At 41.2% G+C, this 26,148-nt stretch overlaps 1 protein-coding gene across 1 annotated transcript in view; it reads right to left on the reverse strand.

Moving 5' to 3' along the window:
* The window catches only part of SUCLG2 (succinate-CoA ligase GDP-forming subunit beta), a 267,662-nt gene extending 241,553 nt beyond the window's left edge, over window positions 1-26,109 (reverse strand). Inside the window, exon 1 of the mRNA XM_037040913.1 lies at window positions 25,967-26,109. Coding sequence (XP_036896808.1) covers window positions 25,967-26,050 — 84 coding nt within the window. The 5' untranslated portion in view covers window positions 26,051-26,109. The remainder of the gene's footprint in view (window positions 1-25,966) is intronic.
* Between the last annotated feature and the right edge of the window lie 39 nt (window positions 26,110-26,148).

A 26,148-nucleotide genomic window follows, 5' to 3' on the forward strand; every position in this document is an offset into this window, starting at 1 on the left:
TTTTCACATGGGTGGGGGGAGCAGGTAGAGAGGAGAGAATGGCTGGAAGCAATATCTGATTATTCTCTCAATTAAATTTTTATCAGTTATTCATGAGCACTTTTTTATTAAATGAAAAAAAAATATTCTCTCAACTTTTCAAGTTCTGATGACGTCATCCAGATACCCAAACTTTCTCCTGGATAATTGAAAGTTACTAATTATTCATCAAAAGCAGAAAACTCCTTGCCTTAAATTAATTATAAGCTTCTATTCACCAGCAATTGGACATACGCAGTATACAGAGCCTCCATGAGCAAGATGCTGGGGATTCAAAGGTGAAAAAGACTCAGCCACTGCAGGAAGAAGTAACACTGGAAAACACACAAAACCACAAGTACCTTTTGGATTAAATCTCGAAGACAACAAAAAAGAGTTGTTACAAAGAGACATCCACACAGCATACAACAGAAGAAAGACACTGTGCAGAAGCACGAGGACATCCAAATCCAGAATATGAAGAGACCTCAGGTGGAACGTGGAAGAGATACATTGAATCTGTGGTAGGCAGTTAGACATGAGCAGAGCAAGGATGGGCCAGTTACAGAAGGTCACCACAACAGAACATCTCTAGACACCTAGCAATGAGAAAAACTGGTAGAGCAAGTACTGGAGATAACTACTGGCAATTGGGACCTCACCTCTAAGGCACCCTCCTTTTCTCCCCTGGCATGTAGCTCAAATGGTAGACCCCCTACTCTTGGAGGAGAATAGGGGCTGGAGAAAAGCCCCACGTCACTTCCCTACATGGACAGGAGCCAACGGGACAGGCCCGACAGGTCAGCCTGAAGAAGAGTTAACCCCTCGCCATGGCTCACACTCCAGGCCAGCTCTTTGAGCCACCGCTGGAAACTTTCTTTTGAGTACTTTTTCTTTGCTTACTGAATACACTTTCTCTCTCCAGTTCAAGTGTTGGTTCTGAATTATTTTTCTAGCTAAAACCCAAGTACTGAGGTCTACTTTTCACTGTTTACGAGCCCACGTGCACAAAAGAAAAGAGAATGAGGCCACAGTGGGCTAGAAAAGGAAATGGGAACCTTGTCCATATCCAGTGTGGTACCAAGATGACATTCTAGGACATGCTGATGATCCGGAGACTGTATCATCAGAATGAATTCTTACTTTCCAAACTGGTGTGGTATTTAAGTTACTTAACTTGCTATTTTAAGAAAGTATACCATATAATCCAACCCTCCAGGATGCCCATATGTAAAATGATTTGTTAACAAAGTGTTCAACTTATTAAACAAAAAGACAAAATGTGTTATTTTTATCATACCTAAGAAAACAACTAGTACTAGTAATACCATGGCCATAACCACAATTCATTGAGCATTTACTATATGCCCAGCAGTTTTTACCTCTATTAAGACTTTACAACCCCCTTACTGTGTTTTCTCAATTAACATTTGAGGAAAATAAAATTCTTAGAGTTTAATTAAGTTCCCTGATGAAGGGCCAGTCTTGGAGTCTAGACTCCACCTAGGAGTCTGCCTTAAGAACCTATGTTTTGATTTTGTTTTCTTTTCTTTGCCTTTCTATTGATTACCATTTTTTTGGACCATAAGATGCACCTAGGTTTTAGAAGAAAATAGGAAAAAATTTTAAAGCAAAAATGTGGTAAAATATTTAATAACATAAATAATGTAATATTTCACCAATGTAAATGTAAACAGAACTCAACAGCAGCATTAACAACCATTATTCCTCCCAAATGGAGGGGGGAGTGAGTCTTATAGCCTGAAAAATACGGTACTTTCTATTCTGTCTCCAGCTTTACTGACAAATAAAATCATAAGATAAAATATACAATGTGATGATTTGTTAAACATACAAACTGTGAAAGGATCCCCCTATCAAGTCAATTAACACATCCATCTCCTCATATTTATCCATTCTGTGTCTGTGTGAGAACATTTAAGTTCTACTCTCTTTGAAAAGTTCACTTATACAACACAGTATTACCAACTACATTCACCATGTTGTAAATAGGTCCTCAGACTGAAACTGTACCTTTTTACCAACCTCTCCATAGTTTCTCCACCCCTAACCCCTGGGTTTGTGTTTTTAACCCACCACCCTGTACAACTGCTTCACAGTCCTAGTTGCAATATTTGTTACTAATGCTGAATGAAAACAAAGTCTTTAAATCCCCATTTGATTCCATGTAACAGCCATACACAAATGTAAAGGATAAAGAAAGAAAACACAGATTTCTGTTCCCAGTGACCATAAACAAGTTTCCACCGCCCATATGGATAAAAAACAGGGCCACATCCTAAACCTGACAGACCCAGGGGAAGTCTGCAACCCTGGGCCCTACAAACTCAGAAACCTAAAATACCTACACAGGATGGTGTAAACATAAAACTTTCAAAGTAAAAGAGACTCAGTCCTGAGGGTAGTCACATCCTAGGCCTGTACAAAGGGCCATCTTTACCTTAAGTGAGTTTGTCTGTTGTCTTTTCGTATCTAAGATAATGTACCTCCAAAATGTCAAGGTGATCTTTTCCAGGCCTCTCAGGGCACACCCATGTCTCAGAGCAGAGACCGAGAAACACTCATTGTTACCTTCTTCCCTGAATACCATCTCTCTGTGCTGTTAATCTATGTGCTGCAATGTTATTACCTATCCTGTACCCACCGATGTAAAAGAAGTGTGTCTCTCTGTTTTACATTTTATCCAATCTCAGAGATTTCCACGCTTTGCTTTCCCCCATCCCCTTAATTTACCACCAGTGGATTTCATGTAACCTCCTGATGGCTCATCCTTTGATTGTAATGTATAAAATAAGCTGCAAAACAACCATGATGCAAAGCATTTTCTCAATCCATTGAGATCTTGCTTCCTGGCAACTGTTGTCAGTTTGGTTAAAATTAACTCATAAAAATTCTCTACAGTTCTGGATGTTTCTTAGGTTGACACCCTCCCTTCAATAATAATGCCTTGGCTTCTGTGTTGGGACTATATCAGGGGTGTTAAACTCATTTTCACTAGGGGCACATCAGCCTCATAGTTGCCTTCAAAGGGCCAAATGTAATTTTAGGACAGTATGAATGTAACTACTTCTTAACTAGGGGCAAGGAGCTCAGCAATGCAGCCGGGCAGAAACAAGGTGCTGGGCCAGATAAAACAAGGTGGAGGGATGGATTCAGCCTACAGGCCTTGTGTTTGCCGCCTGTGGACTAAATCATTTCCAAAATTGTTTACAGTTCTGAGATCCTGTAACCCACTGATAAAAATGATTTACTATCTATCTGTGGGATTCTTTAATAAAGTCAAGATAAACTTAAGCTTTTATCAGTTATCTTCCTAAGAGAACCACAGAAAGAAAGCTGAGAAAAACCAACCTGTTACCAATAACCTGAAGCCATTTCAGCAATTTTACTTGATCAACATGCTTATGTTACTGAGACTATCATCAATAAGTTCCTCCCCCAGGTCCCCATGTTCTATCACACTGCAAACTGTAGGGAGAAATCTTCTAAAGGAAAAACACACATACCAATTTCACTAAGAGACAAAGTTTTGAATGTAATACCTTTTTAATGCAAATGGATAGCCCAGAGTCCTTGGGAATATCAAGCCCAATGTTCAATATCTCTTTCCAGAATCTCATATGCTTCTTAATTAAGAAAAGCTTAAAAACCAAGCAATGCCATGTAGAGACAAAAACCACTGAGCTTACATCAAAACCAAAATATATCCAAAGACCCAAATACATTTATGTCACTGGATTAGAAGCTGTAAGTGCCCTGGAAAGGGAGTCAGATGACAAAGGTTCAAATTCCCACTCTGACCAATGCAACACCACTGGCCTCCCACATTCAACTTCTCTGCAATTCAGCTGCTTTACCATGTGAGAGATGATGTCAAAGATGTGTACAAATTCTAAAGTCCAGATTTTATCAGAAGAATTAAGTTTTCTAAACAAAATTAAGTCAACACAGGAAGGACAGCCTTTCTAGTCCATGGTCAAGAAAATGAACCTCAATCCAATCTCACATCTCACATGAAAATTAACTCAAACTGGATCATACATTTATATGTAAAACTTTTACAATACAACATAGGAGAAAATCTTGTGGATCTAGGACTTCGTGAAGATTTCTTAGACATGACACACCACAAGCATGGGCCATCAAAGAAAAAAGATAAATTGGACTTCATCAAAATTTAAAACTTGCTCTGCAAAAGATTTTTTTAAAAGGATAAAAAGATAAGCTACATATTTAAACCCAAACACACAGCAGATTCGCTGGAGCTCTGGACCATGTGGCTTAGAAGGAGAGTAGGAGAGCCATGAGAGTCTTTCTCTCATATATTCTCATTCTTCTCATTCTCTCTCTCTTTCTTTCTCTCTCTCTCTCTCTCTCTCTCTCTCTCTCTCTCTCTCTCTCTCTCTCAGCAATGCAGCTTGGGAGCAGAGAAAGCTGTCTTGGCCATGTGGTTTGAAAGGATGCAGAAGGACCCCCACCAGCCCACCATGAGGAAGTGCCATCTGGTGGTAGACTACGAGTAAGAGCCTAGTCAAGCATGGATTACTGAGAGAAGCTGGGAATGCTGAACTAGAACCAGGTGAATGCTGAGCAATAGACTTCTATTTCTTTTCCTGAGAGATGGTACCCCTGACTGGCCTGATTTGGCAAGGGGAGGCAGGACTGTGTGATTACGGGTGTTTTGTTTCTAAAGAGAGTGGGATTTAACAGCAGAATTCTACCATTATTCTAAACCTGTACAACTCATAAATAAATAGTTCCTTTACTTTTCATTAGACTCTGGCATTAGGAGTCATGGTTTTTCAGAGGTGGGCAACAGAACCCAGGGGAATAGAACCCACCATGGTTGTGTTTCACCATAGGATGCTGCTCAGTAATTAAGCAACATTCAACTTGGATACATATTAAGGGCTTTATGTTGAATCAAAAAAAAAGCCATCTCAAAAGGTCAGATAATGTACAATTCTATTTATATAACATGATAAATCACAGAGATGGAAAACAGATTAGTGGATGCCAGAGGTCACGGATGGTAAGGGGAAGGAGTGGGTATGAGTATAAAAACATAGAAAAATGGAGAGCTTTGTACTGATGAAATAATTGTCTTGATTGTGATGGTGGTTACAAAAATCTACACATATGACAAATGGCACTGAACTATACACATACATTTTATCAGTGTCAAATTCCCAGTTTTGGTACCATACTTCTGATTACATAAGATATAACTACTAGGAGACCTCTGTGTACTATCTTTGAAACACCAATTCAAAAGAACCTATGCACCCCAATATTCATAGGAGCACAATTTATAACAGCCAACTGCTGGAAGCAACCTAAGTATCGATCAGTAAATGAATGGATCAAAAAATATGGTACATTTACACAATGGAATATTACACAGCAGAGAGAAAGAAGGAGCTCCTATCCTTTGTGACAGCATGGATGGAACTGGAGAGCATTATGCTAAGTGAAATAAGACAGACTGAGGGACAAATACCATATGGTCTCACCTTTAGCTGGATCATAATCAACAAAAGAAAAATGCAAACAAAATATAACGAGACACTGAAATTAAGAACAATCTAACAATAGCCAGAGTGGAGGGGAGAGGGGACAGAGGGGAGAAGGGTTTTCAGCAACTACTATAAAGGACACATGGACAAAACCAAGGGGGATGGAAGCAAGGGAGGGAGGTGGGTTTGGCTGGGGTGGGGGCAAGTGGTGGTTGGTAAATGCACACAATTGTAATTGAACAATAAAACATTTTTTTAATAATTTAAAAATAAAAAAGAAATGCTCTTAAAAGCTTTCTAGGAAACTTTTTAGTGTTGAGTAAGATTAACAAGGAAACTCCATCTTGCCAATTAGAATTTAGTCATCCCTGAATCTTCTCTCTCCTTCTCGTTCTTGATATTCAACCCATCAGGAAATTCTGAGTCTCCTTTCAAAATGTTTCCAGAATCTGAACACTTCTTATCATGTGCACCCAACACTCTGGTCCAAGCTATCTTCATCTGTTCTCTGGATTACTGCTGAGCTCCCTGCTTACAAACACAGCCTATTCTCACAGAAAAAAGACTGATTCTTTTGGTCTCTTTAAAAGCCAGGTCCAGTCTTTTAATGTCTTCATTTAGAGTGCAAATTAAAGGCCTTACAATTCCCTACAGGTCTTAAAGATGAGCAACTTCCTCTCCTCTGCCTATGGTAATAGGTTGAATAGTGGTACCCACGTGTGACATCCATGTCAAAGAAACTCATTAGTACTATGACCCCATCTAACAAAAAAAATTCAGAGGTTATAAGGATCTGCAGATGAGATCATCCTGGATTATCCACGTAGGCCCTAATTCTACTGACGAATGTTCTTATGCAAGAAAAAAAGACAAGATGGTACCTGGAGAAGAGGAAAAAAGCAGATGAAGATAGAGCCAAAGACTGAACTATGAAGACACAAGTCAAGGAACACATGGAGTCACCAGGAGCAAGAAGAGGAAGAAAGGAGTCCCCTCTAGAGCCTTCTAAGAAAGGGCCAACACCTTGACTCAAGATTTCAGACAAGAGGAAAAATTCCTGCTGTCATAAGCCACCTAGTTTGTGGTAATTAATAGCAGCTCTGGAGAAATAAAGCACTGCACATCCCACGAAGATGGTGCACAAGATGCACATCCCTCTCTCCACTCACCTCACCCAGATACACTGGCTGTTTGTTACTTAAAAATAACAAACCACCTCGGAGCCCCTGCATTTACTCTCCACCTGCCTGGAATAATCTCCCCCAAATTTCCCCATGGCTCCCTCCTACCCCCTTGAGATTTTTGCTCAAATCAATGACTACTTTCCTGATGCCTCTTATTTAAGGTATAACCCCATTATCAAACCCCCAATCTCTCCCTCCTGCCTTATTCTAGCATGTACTGTCATCTGTCTCTCTTTCCCCAGTAGAAAGGTGGCAGAGAGTTTTGTCTGTTTTGTCCTGTGCTACCCCTGATACCTAAAACTGTCCCTAAATGATAGTAAGTATTTGAATATTACTTGCTGAATGAATGAACAAAGGCAGAAGAACTAATGATGACATATATGAGGCTCAGCCTACTATAACACTTTCCAAACTTCAGGTTAACCACATACGAGCTTTCTTATTTTTTACTACAGTTCCTCACTAAAAATATAATTATTTACTTAAAATTTTTAGCTCACTATCTATATTTTATATAACTATCTACTTTAACCCATCCTAAGCAATAATATTCATGGAATTACAGGTTTAAAATGCAAGTTACAAATTTTTTCTAACATACAATACATTCCTACTAACATTTAAAATGTTCACACGGGGATCCCTAAAATCAGTCGTGGTGCCACTAACTGTCTGTGCAGCACCGAGAGGCAAGGGTTAGCTTTTTTCTGCCCCTGCAGTTACCACACCCAGTGTAAATGAAGTTGCAAGGAGGCAGGAACCCTGTAAATAGGGATGTTCGAAAGGAATCTCAGAAGTAACAATGGCCTCCAGGTAACACTGCCCTCCAACCCCAAATGGAAAGGCACTGAACCCTCTGATCCCTCTTCTTCACAGCCACAAAGTAACAAACCATAATGACCCATGTCTATGCAGAGCTCCACTCTATCCACCAAGAATTCCTCACCTTCATTTTGACTCTCACATCTATACTTCAAGACACACTAATCATCCCCATTTTGTAAGTGATGTGAACTGATTCCTCAAAGTCACTTGTGTGATTCTAGTCAAGGCTTTTTGACCTCTGTGGTAACAAATAAGCCCAGACATGAAGTGGTTCAACACAACAAAAGTATCCTTCATCCTGAAGTTACAATCCTGAGAGGGCAAACAGGTAGGGAGGGCAGGGCTCTGCAGGAGTTGCTCAGGGATCTAGGTTACATAGGCTCTGCCATCTTTACCAGAAGTCTTCCAAATTACCTTGGTGATTACCATCTCTGTCAACAGAAAGACACAAGAGCATAAAGAAACCACACAGGAGTTCTTCATAAGCTAGCCTGGGCCTTTTCAAAGTCACTTGAGCGTGCCCAGCTGCAGGGCAGGTGGGAAAATGCAGGACAGCCATGTGTCCATAGGAAAGGGAAAAAGGTTTCAGATAATAGATGATAGCTCTGACATGAGTGCTTTCTCCATATCGGGACTCTTTTGTGTGCTTTTTATTAATGCATGTTAGGAAAATATAAATATACACATGCACATACATACATACACACATGTATGCATATATATATATATATATATATATATATCTCAATTACCTATCAAGCCCATAATTTCATGGGTATTATTGCTTAAGGTGAAGCTTAAATCAAGATTTAATTTTTAAAAAATTAGTGAGTAAATTTTAAATAATTATAAAATTAATAATACTGATATGTAAATATCACAAACCTTCAGAGGAAAGTCACACTGTTATTTTAACCTGAGTGAGGAAATCAAGACATTAAGGGTCAAATTGTCCAAGGCATAAAGCTAGTCACTGGTTCCCACGTCACTTAAAAGTGGAAGCGACTTGCAGCAAAGGCTCTCAGTGCTCCACTCACACCACCTCAGATCCCTGCCTATGTGCTCTCACTCCCCAAAACCAGCCCCTGTGGCCTTCTGTGTGGGGTGCTGAAGCCAACTTACCCTTGAGCAGGAGGAACCAGAAGTGCCTGGGAATTTATATCCCTATAGGAGAGGCGATGGTATATAAATGCCCCAACTACCTTGCCCCTAATGGGACAACTCTTAAAGTATAACCTCCTGACACTATCTCCAAAGCTGTCCTATAGAACTAAAGCAAAGTCACCCTCCTTGAGACTCAGCGGATTAACCCACTCTCTCAGACTCCTTCTTCTAGGTTCAACTTCCCCAGTACCCTTCCAGATTTTCCTGAGAACAGACACCTCCCCCAAAATTCATATTCCCAAGAGTCTTTTTCTCAGGATCTGCTACCAGGGAACACAAATCGATAAAAATCCAGGTTACTCTAGTTCAAAGCACCCCAAATGATAACCACTCACACACAACACTTGCTATATTTGCAGAACACTATTATCAACTTCTTTATGTGGCTGGTTTTAACATAAAGCACTTCATTTTTAAAAGATATCTTACATACTACCTCCACAGTTTGCATATGTGTAAGCAGAAGATGATATACACAATTTAAAAATAAAAGGATTCAATTCTTTGCTAGTCTAGGTGAAAAATCCTCAGCCAAAGATCTTAAAAGCATTTGTTGAGGACCTCACTTTACAGTTACAATATGGCTCCAGCAGCAAAGATGTCTGGGAAATACTGACCTCTGCAACCTCAGGCTCAGCTGACTGCCCAGGAAGCTGGAATGCCGCCCAAAGACAAACAGCATGCCCCCAGGAAAGAGGTTAATGAATGTATAGAATGTAGTAACTGCCTGATGTTATATTTTAATTTTTCTTTTAATTTAGTGGTATATTGCTCTCTGGGGAGATCTACACAACTATAGAGGGCTATACAACTACCCGTCATCTGGTCTTGCTATTAACTCCTACTCTTATCCCCCTTGAAAAGGGACCCTGAACTGGGATGGGTGTGGATTCTTCCCAGCCCGCCACCTTTGGGAGCAGTTGCTCTGATGAGTCTATATTGGGCTGGCCAAAAAGTTCATTTGGTTTTTTCCATAAGGTGGCTGCAGCAGAACTTTATTGTCTTTAACTTCATTCTAAACAATTTTATTGGATTATCTTGTGACAGTTGTCATAGCAGAACACATTTAAAAAGTTGGTGAATTTGTGTATCTATTTTAATATTGAAGATGGAAGAAAATACCCATTTTTGGCATATTATCCTTTATTAATCCAAGAAAGTTAAAAAACACAACTGAAACACAAAACAGATTTGTGTGCAGTGTATGAAAAAGGTGCTGTTACTGATCAAATGCATCAAAAGCGGTTGTGAAGTTTTGTGCTGGAGATTTCTCTGTGGACGATGCTCCACAGTTGGGTAGACCAGTTGAAGTTGACGGTGATCAAATAAAAATATTAATTAAGAGCCCTGGCTGGTGTAGCTCAGTGGATTGAGCGCGGGCCCGCGAACCAGATGATTGCGGTTCGATTCCCAGTCAGGGCACATGCTTGGGTTGCAGGCCAGTTTCCGGCAGGGGACACACGAGAGGCAACCATACATTGATGTTTCCTTCCTCTCTCCTTCCCTTCCCCTCTAAAGATAAATAAATAAAATATTTAAAAAAATATTAATTAAGGACAATCAGTGTTATACCACACACAAGATAGCCAATATACTCAAAATATCCAAATCAATAGAGATATTGGTGAAAATGAAAACTGTGTCTTTTATTTCATAGAAAAAACTAAACAGACCTTTTTACCAACCCAATAAGTTTCTCCTATTAAAGTTCTTAGGCATCTATGTGTCAGTTCTTCGGAATCAATCCTGAAGTTAGGTTTTTAGGGCTTTGCTCCAATAGCACACCAGCACAGAAATAACAAATTCCCCCTGACAAAACCTTAAGGCTTCAAACATACTGAACACAATAACTTCCTCATTAGGTGTCTTATCCATATTTGATGTGGCATCTCTATGTTATCTGCTCCTGTGTGCCATCAATGGTATGTAGCCCTTCTGGAAGCAAGGTGCAGAGCCATTTGCAAAGCTGTACATGTTCTAGTACAGCAATTTTCAACCAGTGTGCCACAAGAATTTTTACATGCAATATCTAACTATTTAGTCTGGGGCATGGACTGATTTTCCCTTAGATTAGGGGGCCCCCAGCCACCAGGCAGTGGACCCAGTACCAGTCCCCGGCCTATTAGGAACCTGGCTACACAGCAGAAGGTGACCAGCTAGCAAACAAGGGAAGCTTGGCTCCCATTACTATGGGAGCTCAGCCTCTTGCCCCCACTCCCATCCATGAAAAAATGATCTTCCAGGAAACTAGTCCCTGGTGCCAAAAAGGGTGGGGGACGGCCGCCTTAGCTTTCCAAAGTAAAAAAATGACAACAGCCAACACAACAATTAGCCATCTGGTGTGAATGAATTAAAATTATACCTAATTTTTTTCAGATAGGCAAAAGTATATTTTCTGGTGTGCTGCAGAATTTTAGTAATTAGTTTATGTGTACCATAAGCTGGAAAAGATTAAAAATCACTGATCTAATACATAGCAAAATTCCTGGTACAATTCATGTACAACAAATTTAAACAGTTTAATGAGGACATTGAGTCTCATGGAAGTTGAGAATTCTACTTTAGAGCCAGAGTTGATTAGTGTGCCAGAAACAAGCACAACTGAACCTCCTCTCTCTGTGATATCTCCAACATCTTAAACAGAGATGACTCATTCCTAAAACTCACTGTGACTCTTCCCAGAAGACTTCACCTATAGCAGTGTATCTGCACATGTATATAATTCTTTACCCTCTTATGCTGGTTTCCCCCATTTTCCTCAAACTCTTAGAACTCCATGAACAACACTGCTGGATGACTTTCATCCACTATTTGCCTATCGTCATAAGTAGACCTCTTTCAACTACTGCTATTACTCTTTTTCTCTTTCATTATAACACTTTGAATTGATTTCACTTTTATAGTCATTATTGTCCATTTATAATCAGCTTTGATTGCATGCTGATTATTCTTAAATTTCAACCTTATACTACTGCAGAGAATAGCACTTGGTATTATACTGTGATTACAAAACCAGGTGGATTAAATTATATAACTTTTTTTAAGGCTTTTAACACAAGTTTTAAAATGCAGGGGGTTTTGTTTAACCTTGAATGAGCTATAGAGTAAAGAACATAGTTAAGAACTGGGAAAGAAAAAAGTTTTTTTTTCCTTTAAGCAAAATGAAAAATACCAGAATTTATAAGCACAGCTCTATATTCTGATTTCTTGCAACTGTTCAAAATATTTCTAGAACTCCTATTTGGGAAGTGGTATCAAGCCTGTACCCCATTCCTTACAATATTCTTCTCAACTGCAATTCTTCTTCCTTTAGGTTGATTCCACTTTTAGAAATGGTCAGAATTTCCTGACCCCAACATGGGTGAATAAGGTGGTAGGAAACGATGTTCTGGTTCAAAAATAAGTATATACAGTATACAGCAAGATGGACTCCCTCCATGTCCCTGTGCTAGCTTTCCAAGCAGTTATAAAACAAGATGTACATCTCCGGGATAGGCTCAGATTCCAAAAGCTTTAGGTGAGAAGTCCAAGATGAGCCCAGCAACTGTACTCATTTCCTAGGGCTGCCATACTGTCTACAGGCATCCCGTGTGTTTTTTACAAACTGAAGGTGAAACCCTCAACCAGCAAGAAACATGGTTTGCTGAAAGCTCCGATGATAGATTCTAGTTAAGGTGTGTACATTTTTAGATATTATACACTTAACAGACTATAGTCTAGTACAAATACTACTTTTATGTGTACTAAAAATTTTTACAAATCATGTGACTTGCTTTGTTGAGACCTTTGCTTTACTGCAGTGGTCTGGACCAGAATCCTACAGTCAGTCTAAGAAAGGTATGCCTGTATCAGAAACTGGGTGACTTAAATGAGAGAGATTTATAGTCTCACAGTTCTGAAGGCCAGAAGTCTGATATCAACATGTCCTCAGGGTTGGTTCCTTCTGAGGCTGAAGGAGAATTTTTTCTCTGCCTCTTACCTGGTTTCTGGAGGTGGCAGTCTCTGGCACTCCTTGGCCTGCAAATGTGTCACCCTGTTCTGTCTTCATGTTCAGATTGTGTTCTGTCTCCATGCATTTCTAAGCCTAAAGTTTCCCATTGTATAAGGACACCAGTCATACTGGACAGGGGCCCACCCTAATGGCCTCATTTTAACTTGATCATCTCTGTAAAGACTATCACCAAATAAGGTCACATTCTAAGATACTGGGCTTTAGGCCTTCAACATAAATTGTGAAGGAGACACATTTCAACCCATAACAAGCACGAGTGAATTGACCAATGCAAGGTGCATCCCCAGGGTTTGTTGCAGGACAGATTTGTGGCAACAGGGAAGTTGTTTAAAGTCTCTGAGCCACTGTTTTCTCCTCTTTAAAATGAATACAATGGTGACAATCGTAATATCTACCTAATCCTCTTCAAGTGCACAGCACTCAGGATTGGCCCATTGGAATGTGCTTGGTAAATGTCAGGTGTCTACTTCTATGTGTACCCGACGTCAGCTTATCCAAACAGAAACCATTAATAACCAATGTGTAGGTGAGTCCAAGAGAAACTGTACAGCTGTACTCCCAGAGAGCCCTGGGGAGCCCTCTGAATGCCAAACCCCTAGACCACGTGTCTCTTAAATGCAGCAATGGCCTCACCTGCCCAAGCTTCCTACCAATCCACTACCTTCTGGGCCTAATGGTGCACCTGTTCTGCATGTAACAAATATCCACTGGAAGAATAAATGAACATGAAAATATTAACACAAAAGGCATTTCTTAACAGACATGGTAAACAAAAAGTGTAGCCCCAACTATACACTAGACAACAGTTCTGCTCAGGTGATCATTAACATTAACTACATATGCACTGTACAGCAGCATCATTCATCATAGCCAGAAGGTCGGAGCAACCCAAGTGTCCAAGGATGGATAAATGGACAAACTGTGACATGTATACACAGGGAACATTATCCAGCCTGAAAAAGGAAGGTAATTCTGAACTGCACTACATGGATGGAACTTAATGGCATTATGCTAAGTGAAATAAACCAGTCACAACAGACAAATATGGTATGATTCTTTTACGAGGTTCCTGGAGTAGACAAATTCATGAGACAGAAACCAGAATGGCAGGGGATGAGTGGAAAATGAGGAGTTATTCTGGGAGTTCAGAAGAAATCTCATCAAGATGTGCCTCTGTGGTATGCAGATTGCTGTGAGCTAAAGGCAATTTTAGCCTCAGGCTCAAGAAAAAACTTCTGCCCAGAAAAACCTGAATTAGGGACCTTGCCCATAACAACAGATTATCAGAGATAACAACCTCTCCTGACCTACTACAGGGCATGGCAAACTTCTATTTACTAAGCATCTGCTCTTCTTACCATCCTGCAGGGACCCTTTGGAACCCTCAAGGTGCATGACTTCATCCCTAGCTCAGGATGTCTTATATGTACTCTTTCTATCTATGAACCTCTCACACATGGGGTCTCACTTTCAAATGAATGCGGGGTTCCCATACATACGTATGCATTAAACTTGATTATTTTCTCTTGCCAATCTGTCTCACATTCATCTGATAGTTAGAACAGCCAAATGAACCTGAGGACAGAGGCCAAGTTTCTTCTTACCACACAGTTTAATGGGTATAAAGTTTCAGTTAAGAAAGATGAAGACGTTCTGGAGATGGTGGTGATGGAACAACAATGTGAATGTACTTAATGCCAGAAAGGTACATTTAAAAACAGTTAGATCATAAATTTTATATGTATATTTGACCACAATAAAAAAGTAAATAATAAAAATTTTAAATAAAAATATATGCATTCATATTTTTAGCACCTTTCGAAGTCTGAGAAGCAAATGGAAGGTTTTGGAGACATACAGATCATTTGCTGGTCCAAACTTTTAATAAAAAAAAGCAGTTCCTTCACCAGTTCTCTCAATACCCCAAAATTCAATCACAAAAACACTGCTTTGCATTCATAATTAATTTTACTTAAATTATAACAATGTTGCTTATTTAAAACATCAAAGTTCCAGGAAAGGAAATCTTTTCTGACCTATTAAGAAAGACCCTGAAGTATGCTGGGGGGAAATGATTCATCCTGCAGCACAGAAAAAAATACATCATTAAGAAAGGAATACTATAATTCATGGATTACTAGAAAAATAACATTACTGATACACTGCCAATATCAGGAGAAATGAAATGCCACACTCATTCAGATCATTTAATGCAAAATAAAATAGTTTTCTCTCATCTTTATCTAAAGTTTAACCCTGTAAGTTTTCCTCCACATTAAAAGTATATTTTATACAAAACATTGTTGATATAAGAAACACACAAACGTGTAAAGAACTTTTTTTTTGAGACACAAAGCGAAGTTTATCTGTTCATTCTTTTGCATATGAAGTACTCTTCAGTGACATCCCTTGCCTGAGACTCCGCCACAATCCTTAACCACCACACAACTGCAAGCAACCACTTCCCAGGTTTCTCTCTTTTTAAGATTTTATCTCACTTTATATTTAGAGAGAGAGGAAGGAAAGGAGAGAAACATCAATGTGTGGTTGCCTCTTGTGTGCCCCCAAGTGGGGACTTGGCCTGCAAACCAGGCATGTGTCCTGACTGGGAATCAAACCAGCGACACTTTGGTTCATAGCCTGGGCTCAATCCACTGAGCTACACCAGCCAGGGCCGAAGTCCCCTCATTTCTTACTATCAGCAAACTTAATTAGGTTACTTTGGGGTTCAGCATGAAGGGCTTCTGCCAACTTGACCTGAATGGCTTATCACAGTTGGATGCAAGCACACAGAGATGGGCTCAACACTAATTCATCTAAAAGTCCAGGTGCGTCAGCAACAAACTTGAAATTCCATTCATTTAACATGATGGTTTACTTTTGCAAACTACTTAAGAAAGACTCCCGTCTGCTATCTAGATAACTCGAAATAGCCCCACAGCCTACAGGTCTGTCAGACAACATGGTACCTTTCATTCATTAAAAAAAAAATGAAGCATAAAGAATTTTTATAAGAGCTTTGTTAGGCTCAACTTACAGTTGCTGAGAAGCAAGACTTCAAATGCCCTGGAGAATAAGTCTGCAGATTATTCTATGCATCTGAATTTAATGAGGGGACTTCAGAAAGATTACATGAAGGTGGGCAAAATCAGGGTGGGGACTGGACTACAGGGCACTTAATAAGATTATGTGCTCTCTTGAGGGTAGTTATTCCTTTGTTGGATATCAGGTCTGGCATTTCAAGAGCCTGTTAATAGGGGTGTCAAACTCATCTTCACCAGAGTCCACATCAGCCTTGCAATTGCCTTCAAAGGGTCGAATGTAATTTTAGGACTGTGTGAACATAACTGCTCCTTAACTAGGGGCAAGGAGCTCCGTGCTGCCACTGGGTAGAAACAAGGTGCCAGGCAGGATAAAACACGGTGGAGGGCCAGATTTGGTTAGTGGGCCTTGTGTTTGCCACCAGAGTTCTAGATGTTCAAGAACAATGAACAGGGCTGGTTTCAGAACCTTTCTTTCACTAAAAAAGCTACGGGCCTGAGGCATGATTGTCCACCATGACCTGACCAGTTAGGAATTTATGATTTATTACAGCACCACTCTTTTTTCCACAATCCACATAGTCATAAAATCAATTTTATACCACTCATAAAAGCCTTACCATAAATCTATATCAAACAAAAAAGAAAGCATCCATTATACTCACGTCATGTCCTGCTACTTTGGGGTTTGGGGCTCCAATCCTAGAAGTACCCTGTGATTGTGTGATTTACAATAATAAAACCATATTTGGTCTTCAACCCTGGTCTTGGAACAGAACTCCTAAAACCCCAGGAATTTCATAAGTATGATAGAGATGTCTGTTATGTTAATGGGGCAACTTTAGAAGTCCCGGAATAAGCTAAGAATGGGGGCTGGTTCTAGGGGAACCAAACAGGGATTAGGGCAGGGGTGTCAAACTCATTTTCGCAGGGGGCCACATCAGCCTCCTGGTTGCCTCCAAAGGGCTGAAACTGTTAAGGAGTAGAAATTACATTCGGCCCTCTGAAGGTAATCATAGGGCTGATGTTGGGATTGACACCCCATATTGACACCCTTGAATTAGACGGTTGGGATTTTCAGTCCCATCCCTTCATCTCAGGAGAGGTGAGTGGGGCTAGAGATTCAATCACCAATGGCCAATGGTTTCAAATTACGCCTATGTAATGAAGCCTCCACAAAACCCCCAGAACTACAGGGTTTAGGAAGCCTCTGGGTGGGTGACTACACGGAGATTTAGGGAGAGGGGCTGGCTGCTCAGAGAGCAGGGGAGCCCCACAACCCTCCCCACACACGTTGCCCTAGGCATTTCTTTCATCTGGCAATTCCCGAGTTACATCCTTTTATAATAAACCAGCAATCTAGTAAGTAATGTGTTTCTCTGAGTTCTGTGAGCCGATCTAGCAAATTAATCAAACCTGAGGAGGAGGGCATTATGGAAACCTGAAATCTATAGCTCGATGGTTGGTGAGAGGCACCCCAGCAACCCAAACCTGAGTGCGAAAGGATAATATAGACTGGTGAGATTTTTCTTGTTCTTAGAACTATAACCTTCTCGGAGACAGAAACTGGATGATGTGCTGTGGGCAAGGGACTGCACTGGGCATGTGAACAGACAAAGCCATGGGCAGCAGAAGTTATAAAAAGATGTGACTATACGTAAACACCAGTTAACAGAACAGAAAAGGCACAGAGAAGCCAACACCAAGGAAAATTTGTCTTGAATTCTAATGTGTCAGTTTCAATAAACCTTTTTTTCTTCCTTAAGGTAAGTCCAAGTAGGTCTCACACCCTCGTACTCGGGGACAGGAAACAGCCTTCGTTACCTTTTACATGTGGCAAAGGATAGGAGAAGTCAGCAGTGGGGAGCCAGCAATGGGGACCAAGCAGGGAAGTCATGGGTCCTGTCCAGGGTTCCCTTAATAAGTTCAATATTCCTCTTCTATCCCATTACCACCACTGAGTCCATTTTAGTTCCATGACTATGTACCTGTTTTCCAGGGACACACTTGGTTTCATTACACCTGTTGTCCTGGTATAATCATTCACAGTGCTCAAGTTTACACTCGGAAGTATGCCAACTTGGCAATAAAATATGTAATCACCCTAATTTTAGTTTAAGCCCTTATGTTCTCTCATTTTATGTGCCATTGGAGGGGGGAAAACTGTCAACCATCTACGACACAAGTATACAAACACATTCAATTTTCAGAGATGTTGAAATGTGAAAAAGAAGAAAGTGAGTCTTGTAATATAATGTTAAGGAAGCATCAAAGAATACAAAGGTAACTGGTGCTGAAAGCAAGATCTGAACCTAGGTAGTCTGACTCCAGTCCTGCTGAATGCCTATTATCCTGGCCATAATTACTAATGTGCTGAGTTGTTGCAAGTCTTTCAAATGATCTCCATTCTGTCATTCTCGCCCCACTACATGTAAAAAGAGTACTCTAGCCCTGGCTGGTGTGGCTCAGTGGATTGAGTGCTGGCCTTCGAACCAAAGGGTTGTCAGTTCTATTCCCAGTCAGGGAACTTGTGTGGGATGCAGGCCAGGTCCCCAGTAGGAGGTGCATGAGAGGCAACCACACATTGATGTTTCACTTCCTCTCTTTCTCCTGCCTTTCCCCTTGCTAAAAATAAATAAATAAAATGTTTAAAAAAGCTAAATTTTGCCCCTGCTTATGTCTCCAGCCTCCTCTCTCACTGCTCTCCCACTTCAAACTCCACAAGGCAGCCCTTCTGAGATTCCTCAGCATCCTGGGGTCACAACCATGGGACTAACAGCCTGGGAATGGAAATGTGGCAAGTACATGAAGAAATAGGGTCCACTGTCCCTCACAGGACCCAAGCTTACATAGACCTATTCCTGTGCTTTGCCATGTCTCCCATATCAATTCATACTTTATACCAAATTCTTCCAATTTTTAAATAAAAATAAATGTTAGAGGCAAACATTAGAAATCTATTCTTTCATGACTAGTGCCTAAGTGCTGCTATTCATTTGGAATCATTTCTAGAGAAGAGCAAAATCCAACCACATAATCAGCACACTGATCAAAGTCTGAATTTAGGACACCTGGAAACACCATCCTCCATGACCATCACCCAAAGTCCACCCCAAATTGGGGAGCAATGCATTCCTCAATTTCTCCCAAGTTCCCGCAGCCCTGGAGGCAGTGCTTTGTACTGGGCAGACAGTAAAGGTACACATCATTTGCCCTCTGGTATACATTGTGACCATAGTCTGTCCTTTAGGTGTCCCCTACACTGAATTACTAATGCGCATGAGGTCCAGAAGCCATCACTACTAAGTCAACACCATGACATGCAAACGTTTCTGAAATGAGAAACATCAGGATGGTGCAACATAGCTCCCTCCCTGTGTGTCTTTCCCCACTGCCACCCTGGAACTCACCAGACCTTCATGCCATTTGTGTGTCAATGGAGATGATTGACTGGGGCCCAAGAGGCCGGCCTTTAACTCTGTGAACCTCCAGTTCTCCGGATGTAAACTGAGAATAACCACCTCTGTCTCACATGGTTATTGCAAGAATTAAATGAAATAAAACATATGCAAACACCAAGCCAGGGTCTAACCCTTATATGGCAGCAAACAATACATGCTTATCAAATCTGAGAAATGAAAATTATTCTACTTTAATAAGGTTTAAAAATGCAAGTAAATTTACCTTCAAATCCATGGTGAGAAAAAATCACTGTGGGCCCACCATAATCATAGTGCCAAATGTCATATATGTCATCTTGTTTAATCTTAGTAACCATCTGTGAGAGTTACTCTCTTTAAGAGAACAATTAATTGAGGTTTTGTCAAGTGCAATAATTTGCAGAGCAAGAACCAAGCACAGCATAATTTGAACTTAGTTCTATGTGAACACAGTACTCATTCTCCTTTCCCCTGTTACTGTTTCCCAGACACCAAAGCCAGGGGAGGAAGGAGATGAATGAAGGCCTGGCAAGGACAACTGCTCAGTGCTGATTAGTACACCTGAGTCAACACAAGCCCAAATGCCTGAAGTTACCTGGCACTCGGGGGCAAAGAGATGGGAAAAGGTAAGCGGTCAGTGTAACCAAATGTCAGCTCAGACAGGATCCTTTGGCAATCTACATTAATGTTTTAAAAGTATAAGTGGCTTATCAGCATAAGGCAGGTAACTGGCAGCACTGTGATTTTAAGCAAGTTACTATGTGACCCCTTGTGCCTCGTTCCCTGGCACGCAACATGATGGCAATACAATCTCTCTTACAATAATACTGTATATGGGTTAAAGAAATAATGTGCACAGGGTCTGTCACAGAGGAAAGAATACTCCCATTATTACAAAAGCCTTTTCACAACTAGACTTCTTACAGCCCCTTCCCCCCTGACTTGCCTAAATTATCTGTATCATCCCTCAACTTCTCCTGTTGTTTATCTGCCTCTTCCTTCTCTATGTACCCCACTCACTCACTTAGGCCACAAACGCTTGCTGAAAAAGGCCAGCAGAATAGCAGTGTAAAAAAAATCTGCCCTCAGAGCTTAAATTCTTACATTTGTGAGAGAAGGTGGAAGACAGGCAATAAACAAACAAAAACACATAATAAACCACCAGGTAAAGTGTATACAGTGAGGGACAGCAAATATTCCTGGGGAGAGGGGTGTCAGATACTTAGGAAAACCCTGTCTGAAGACTTACTCTGACTCAGAGAGCTGAATGAAGGGAAAGAACAAGGCATGAGTTCCGAGAGAACAATGTTTCAGAGAGAAGGAACAGCAAGTGCCTTGATGCGAGAGCAAGCACAGTGCCTTAGAAGACTGAGGACACAGTCTGCTTCTGCCCCTCCTGTTCCTGCTCCTCCACTGCATCACTCACAATTCTGCCATATGATTACTGGTTTACATGCCAATTTTGTCACCTGACTATGAGCCCCTTGAGAGCAGGAGAGTGTAGCTTCCTCTGTGTTCACTCAGTCATACAACACTCATTGGCTAAGTACTGGCATTCCCTTAACTTAAGCACTGGGTGTACAGTGAAGAAGCAAATAAGCATACTCTCTGCCTTCAGGAGTTTACAACAAATAGCACTGAGCACACAATAAGTATTCACAAAACATTTACTAAATGAGTAATATTGGCTTGACTTTTAGTTATGTAGGTTTATGCCACGCAGAGTTCTGGGCCTCTTTTGTCTAGAAGACCACCATTCCTCACCTCCACCTGTTATTCACCTGCACTCTCCACAGAAAACTGTTTGCAATGACCCCTCTACCTCTCCGTGTTCTCTCCTCCGCCTTTGCACACAGTCCACTCTATTAGGAATGCCCTCCCTGCCTTCACCTTCTCCACCAGACTAACTCCCAGTATTATTTCCCAAAATTTAATTAGTATATTAATGTTATCATTTGCTCAAACATGTACAAATCTCAAATTCTTCAGACAAAACACTTCCATCAAGTAACAATGAGCGATGCAACTACTGACAATTCCAGATTGAGTAGTAAAGACAGTTGGGCAAATGATCTGAAGTTACTTACGTAATTTCTTTCCCTCCTCAAAATATGAGATATTTCAGGGGCATTGTGCCTGCAGAACTGGGCCAGGGTACAAGGGCAGCAATGTTCTGATTTCTGTGGTTCTGTGAGTTCATCACCCAGGCATTACAGAAATATTTCATTTACAGTAAACAAAACCAATTTCGCAAAGGGGCTATCAGTTAAAGGTCTTCCCCACACAGAAGGTCAATAGTTTATCCTCTAAATGATCTGAGATGTATTTCATTTTCTAACAGCAGAAATTGTAGCTGTACTTTACTTTTTTTAAAAAAAGAGAGGAAAAAAAGCCACATTTTTTTCCTAGGCAAGAAGGCAGATACAGGTTAAGTCACAACTTCTAATGCAGCCCCACAGCCTCATTTAGCAGATAAGAACTTATTCATGACCTCTAGTCCTTTCCTTCTAAAAGGCTGGCATCCATCTTGAGCCTCCTGCTTCTGAAAAGCGCAGAGAGTTAAACTGCAGCCACCCATTTTGAAGTACAGAACAGGGGCAGAGTAAGCACTTTCCTCCAACAATACACATTTCTCTCCAAGTTCCTAGACAGAAGCTCTGGGCTTTGTGAAGAAGCACACAACAAGGACTGTGCAGCTGGAGACCTGGGGAGTGGTGCTTCCTACAGTGTCTCCCTCTGCTCCTCTTACAACAGAACAGCTCTGTGACCTTCACCCAGCCATTAGGAAAGGGGAAATGTATGAAAAGGCAACAATACCATGCTTATAATTACCACTAAAACTCGGTGCCCTCAGCCAAGACATCCTCTAAGATGTGAGGGATGGAATGGGTTTATCTCATGCCCACCAAGGCTGTGACTGTTGTATTACCCTGCATGTACCACAGCACCATGTTCTTTTGATTACTTGGACATGACAGAGTGGCATCTGCCTGGATTTGGGTCTGTGAGATGATGCCTAACAATGTAGATCTTTACTGGAACGCTGAGTTCACTAAACATTGCCCCGTAAAGTTCCAAAGCCAACCTAGCTAGATCCCTAATAGAGTCTACAGCACACTAATGAAAAATGCCTACCATTGGGCAGCCAGGACTGTGATTCAGATTCAGCTATTCTTTACTAGTTGAGTAACTTTGGGCCAGTCACTAAGCCACTCTAAGCTCTTAAAAACACCTTATAAGACTCTGCAAGTACTCACCTGACCTGGCCCTTGCTGACCTCTCAGATTACTACTTGCACTACCACCTTCTCCCTCTTTTACTATCTGGACTCAGAGCTCATTCCCACCTCAGGGCCTTTGCATTTTCTGTCCTCTCTACCTAATAACACACTCTCCCCCAGAGTTTCACCTGCTGGCTACTTTTCATTCCTCAGGTCTTAGCTCAAAAATCAAAAAGTCACTTCCAGGATCTCATAAACATAATGTTGAGTTCTACGGGTACATGTCACATAATTTCATTCACATAAAGTACAAAGAGGAAAACCAGTGCATGAATGGTATAAGTCAGGGGATGGGTTACCCTTTTCAGGGGGAAGGCAATGTAAGTTAGGAGCACCAGAGGGCTCCCTGGGTTACTGCTAAATGATTACTTTCTTGATCTGGATTCGGTTACCTGGTCATGTTCAGTTTGTGAACTCATCAAGCTGTTTGCTTATAATATACACATATTAGTATGTGTGTTATATTCAATAAAAAATTAAACCAAAACAACAAAAACTATCTTGTTAAATCAGTTTTCCGTAATCTTCTGACTATACCGCTCTGCTAGCTAAATTACTTCATCTGAGATCCTGAGACCTTACTTTGTTTTCTTCATAGCATCTGTCACTGGCTGAAATCATCTTCACTATTGTTTTTGTACACATGTGTACATTGTGTACATGCTAGCCCTTCCCCAGTTCCATTAAAGTGTCATGTGGCCCAGGGTCAAAGACTCTGCCCACCTTGTTCACAACTTCCAAATCTCAGGAACAGTCCTGTTCTAGCTATAAGCCAAATACAAAAATGTATGTAAGATTAAAAATGGCTAAAGGGGGCCCTTTAAGGATATAAAAGCAATTTAAAAATCAAAACAGTGAATCTAAGAACACAGGAAATAAAAATTTCAGCCCTGGCTGGTATGGCTCAGTGGATTGAATGTCAGCCTGCGAACCAAAGGGTTGCTGGTTCCATTCCCAGTCAGGGCACATGCCTGGGTTGCAGGCTGGGTCCCCAGTATGAGGCACGTGAGAGGCAACCACACATTGATGTTTCCCTCTCTTTCTCCCTCCCTTCCCCTCTAAATAAAATATTTTTAAAAAATCTCAATGGCATTAAGCATTAGGAATATGTGTCAAATGTTAAATTTCACTACAGGGAGGGGGTAAAGTGTCACTCTATGGGTACCTTCATAAGAGTGGTTAAAGTTACTTCTCAGAGTAGACACTGAGTTTTTTATGTCTGTATGCCTAACAGTTTTTGCACTAGGCCTGGTACAAAACAGGTCTGAGCTAAGAGTGACAACAGATTTCTGCGGCACTTGGTGAGGATTTCTTCTGAGAAAAGTGGGTGATGTTCAATTGTAATATATGCCACAGGCAAGGGAGTACACAGGTGCATGTCCAAGCAGATTTAGATGAAGCATCCAAGAATTCCAAGAGTTCCTTAAAGTCAGGAGCAATACTCACCATTTTTTTTTGCCAATTCCAAGACATTTTTATAAAGAAAAAAATAAAAATGTGTAGCAGAGCTAGTGACTTAAAGGATGTAATATAGTGCCTAGTGGTATGCACACTAATGTACATGAACGCATAATGCATTTCATGAGCAAATCTATACTCACAAAGCAACAGCCTGGTATAAGGGAAACTTAAAAGTAAGCCTTAATTCTGCAATCAGCTCTGTCATAAACTTTTTTAATAACCTTGACCAAGTCACTGAACTTCTTTAGGCCTCAATTCTTCTATCTGCACTGATTGGGCTAGATGCTCACTAATGCCCGTTTTCTGGTTCTTGGACAATTCTGACGTTAAAAAATCATTCTTATCTTCTAAGCCTTCTGTTTATCAGATAATAAATCATTCAACAGTATGTAAATCAAGTTTACCAGATATAGTTGGTCAAACCAAGGGTATCTCTCCACAACCAGATTCTCTAAAGGATTGTGTTCAAGATCCCATTTCTTGGTTAGGCAAGCAAGAAGTCCTGCAGTTCAGCTGAACACCTATGTTTCTCTGTACAATTATTTCCTTTGCTGGAGTGTTCATGCCTTAGGCCCCATATTTCTCATTAATACAAGTCCACATTCACAATTCCACAGTTCTAGCTTTTTGTCACACCTAAATAATGAATAGGACTTGATCACCTGGAAATATCCTCCTTACTCTATTACAACAATTAGTGATTTTATTTAGACAAAACCACCATTTATTTTGCTATCCCACCATACTATCAAGTGCCTATTAAAGATATTACAGTAATAAGTATTAGCACCTTTTAAATTTATATTAACAAAAAGAAATGAAAAGTCAGGAAATGAAAGGAGAAAATTTAAAAACCTCACAGATGTCAAAATAAGCCAAAGTTTAGAGTAACTCAAAAATCATTAGTAACTATCTTTAAGTTTTCTTAAAAACTATACATATTGTGATTAAAATTGCATAGGTGATAACTTGTTTCTCACCAATTAGAAATGGGAAACTGGACAAGGATGTTGCACTGCTTTGGCTGAGCCCCACACTGTCCTTCCTTAAAAGGGGAGAGAGATTATCTATGGCACAGGTGCCAAATCCGGCCCTCCACCTTGTTTTATCTGCCCTGCACCTTGTTTCTACCCAGCAGCCAGCACTGAGCTCTCACTTAACTGTTAAGGAGTAGTTACATTTATACAGTCCTAAAATTACATTTGACCCTTTGAAGGCAACCGTGAGGCTGATGTGGCCCCTGGTGAAAATGAGTTTAACACCCCTGATCTATGGGCATCTATGGGCAATAAAAAGTCAAGTAGTTGAGTGATTTCTCCAAGAGCCTTTACCAACTCCTAACTCCACAAAGGCCTTCTGTCTCTTGCCATCTCCAAAAAGTAAAACTCTACTGGAGGCCAAGTTCCAACAGCAGATATTCAACATCCACCCCTAGCCCTCTTGATGTTTTACTCCCTATAAACAACGAAAAAGTGGATATGGCCAATGCTCTGATGTGTTTTAGTGATGAGACTGGTTTTCACTGAAGGGCGGGAGAGGGGAGAGCGCTTCCCTAGCTCGCCACCTGCAGGTCTGCAAAAGCAGGTAGGCTATAGAAAAGTTAGGCTGAGACGGGTTTCCAGGCAAGTTCACACGTGGCTTAACAAAAGCGTTCGGAAGTAGAGACGTTTCAAAATCTTAACTGGTAAAGCGGGTAAAAACCTCAGGACTCCAAAACGCAATGGGAGAAACTTCCTCAATTTGCATGCTGCTCCCATACCGCGCCTTCCGCTAGAGCTCGGGGACTGACGCCGGGGGCCCTCTGAGACCTGAGTGGCTCCTAGTCTGGGGCAGTGACCCGTCGCCCCCCACATCCCCACGCCGGGGCGGAGGGTGCAAGGTCTTTCGGAGCGCCCGCACAGCGCCGCGGCACACCGGGGCAGAAGTAGGACAGGGAGACAAGACGGGCCAGGCAAGCGGGCGCCCCACCAGTGCTCTGCCTGCACCCCCTGCCGGCCCGCTCACCTGCGACCTGGCAGCTAGAAGCCGGGGCCGGAGCGCCAGGACTCGCAGAACTGTTCGGGCCTGCGCTGCCGCCGGCGACGCCATCTTGACAGGATAGCCCGCGCGGTAGCTAACTGTGCGAGGTGCCGGAGTGGGAAGTGGAAGGAGGCGGCCCTGGCCGTCCCCCTCTACCAAGCTCCTCC

The sequence above is a fragment of the Sturnira hondurensis genome, unplaced genomic scaffold, assembly GCF_014824575.4.
Source record: "Sturnira hondurensis isolate 20B ecotype Veracruz unplaced genomic scaffold, ASM1482457v3 Scaffold0002840, whole genome shotgun sequence".
NCBI lineage: Eukaryota > Metazoa > Chordata > Mammalia > Chiroptera > Phyllostomidae > Sturnira > Sturnira hondurensis.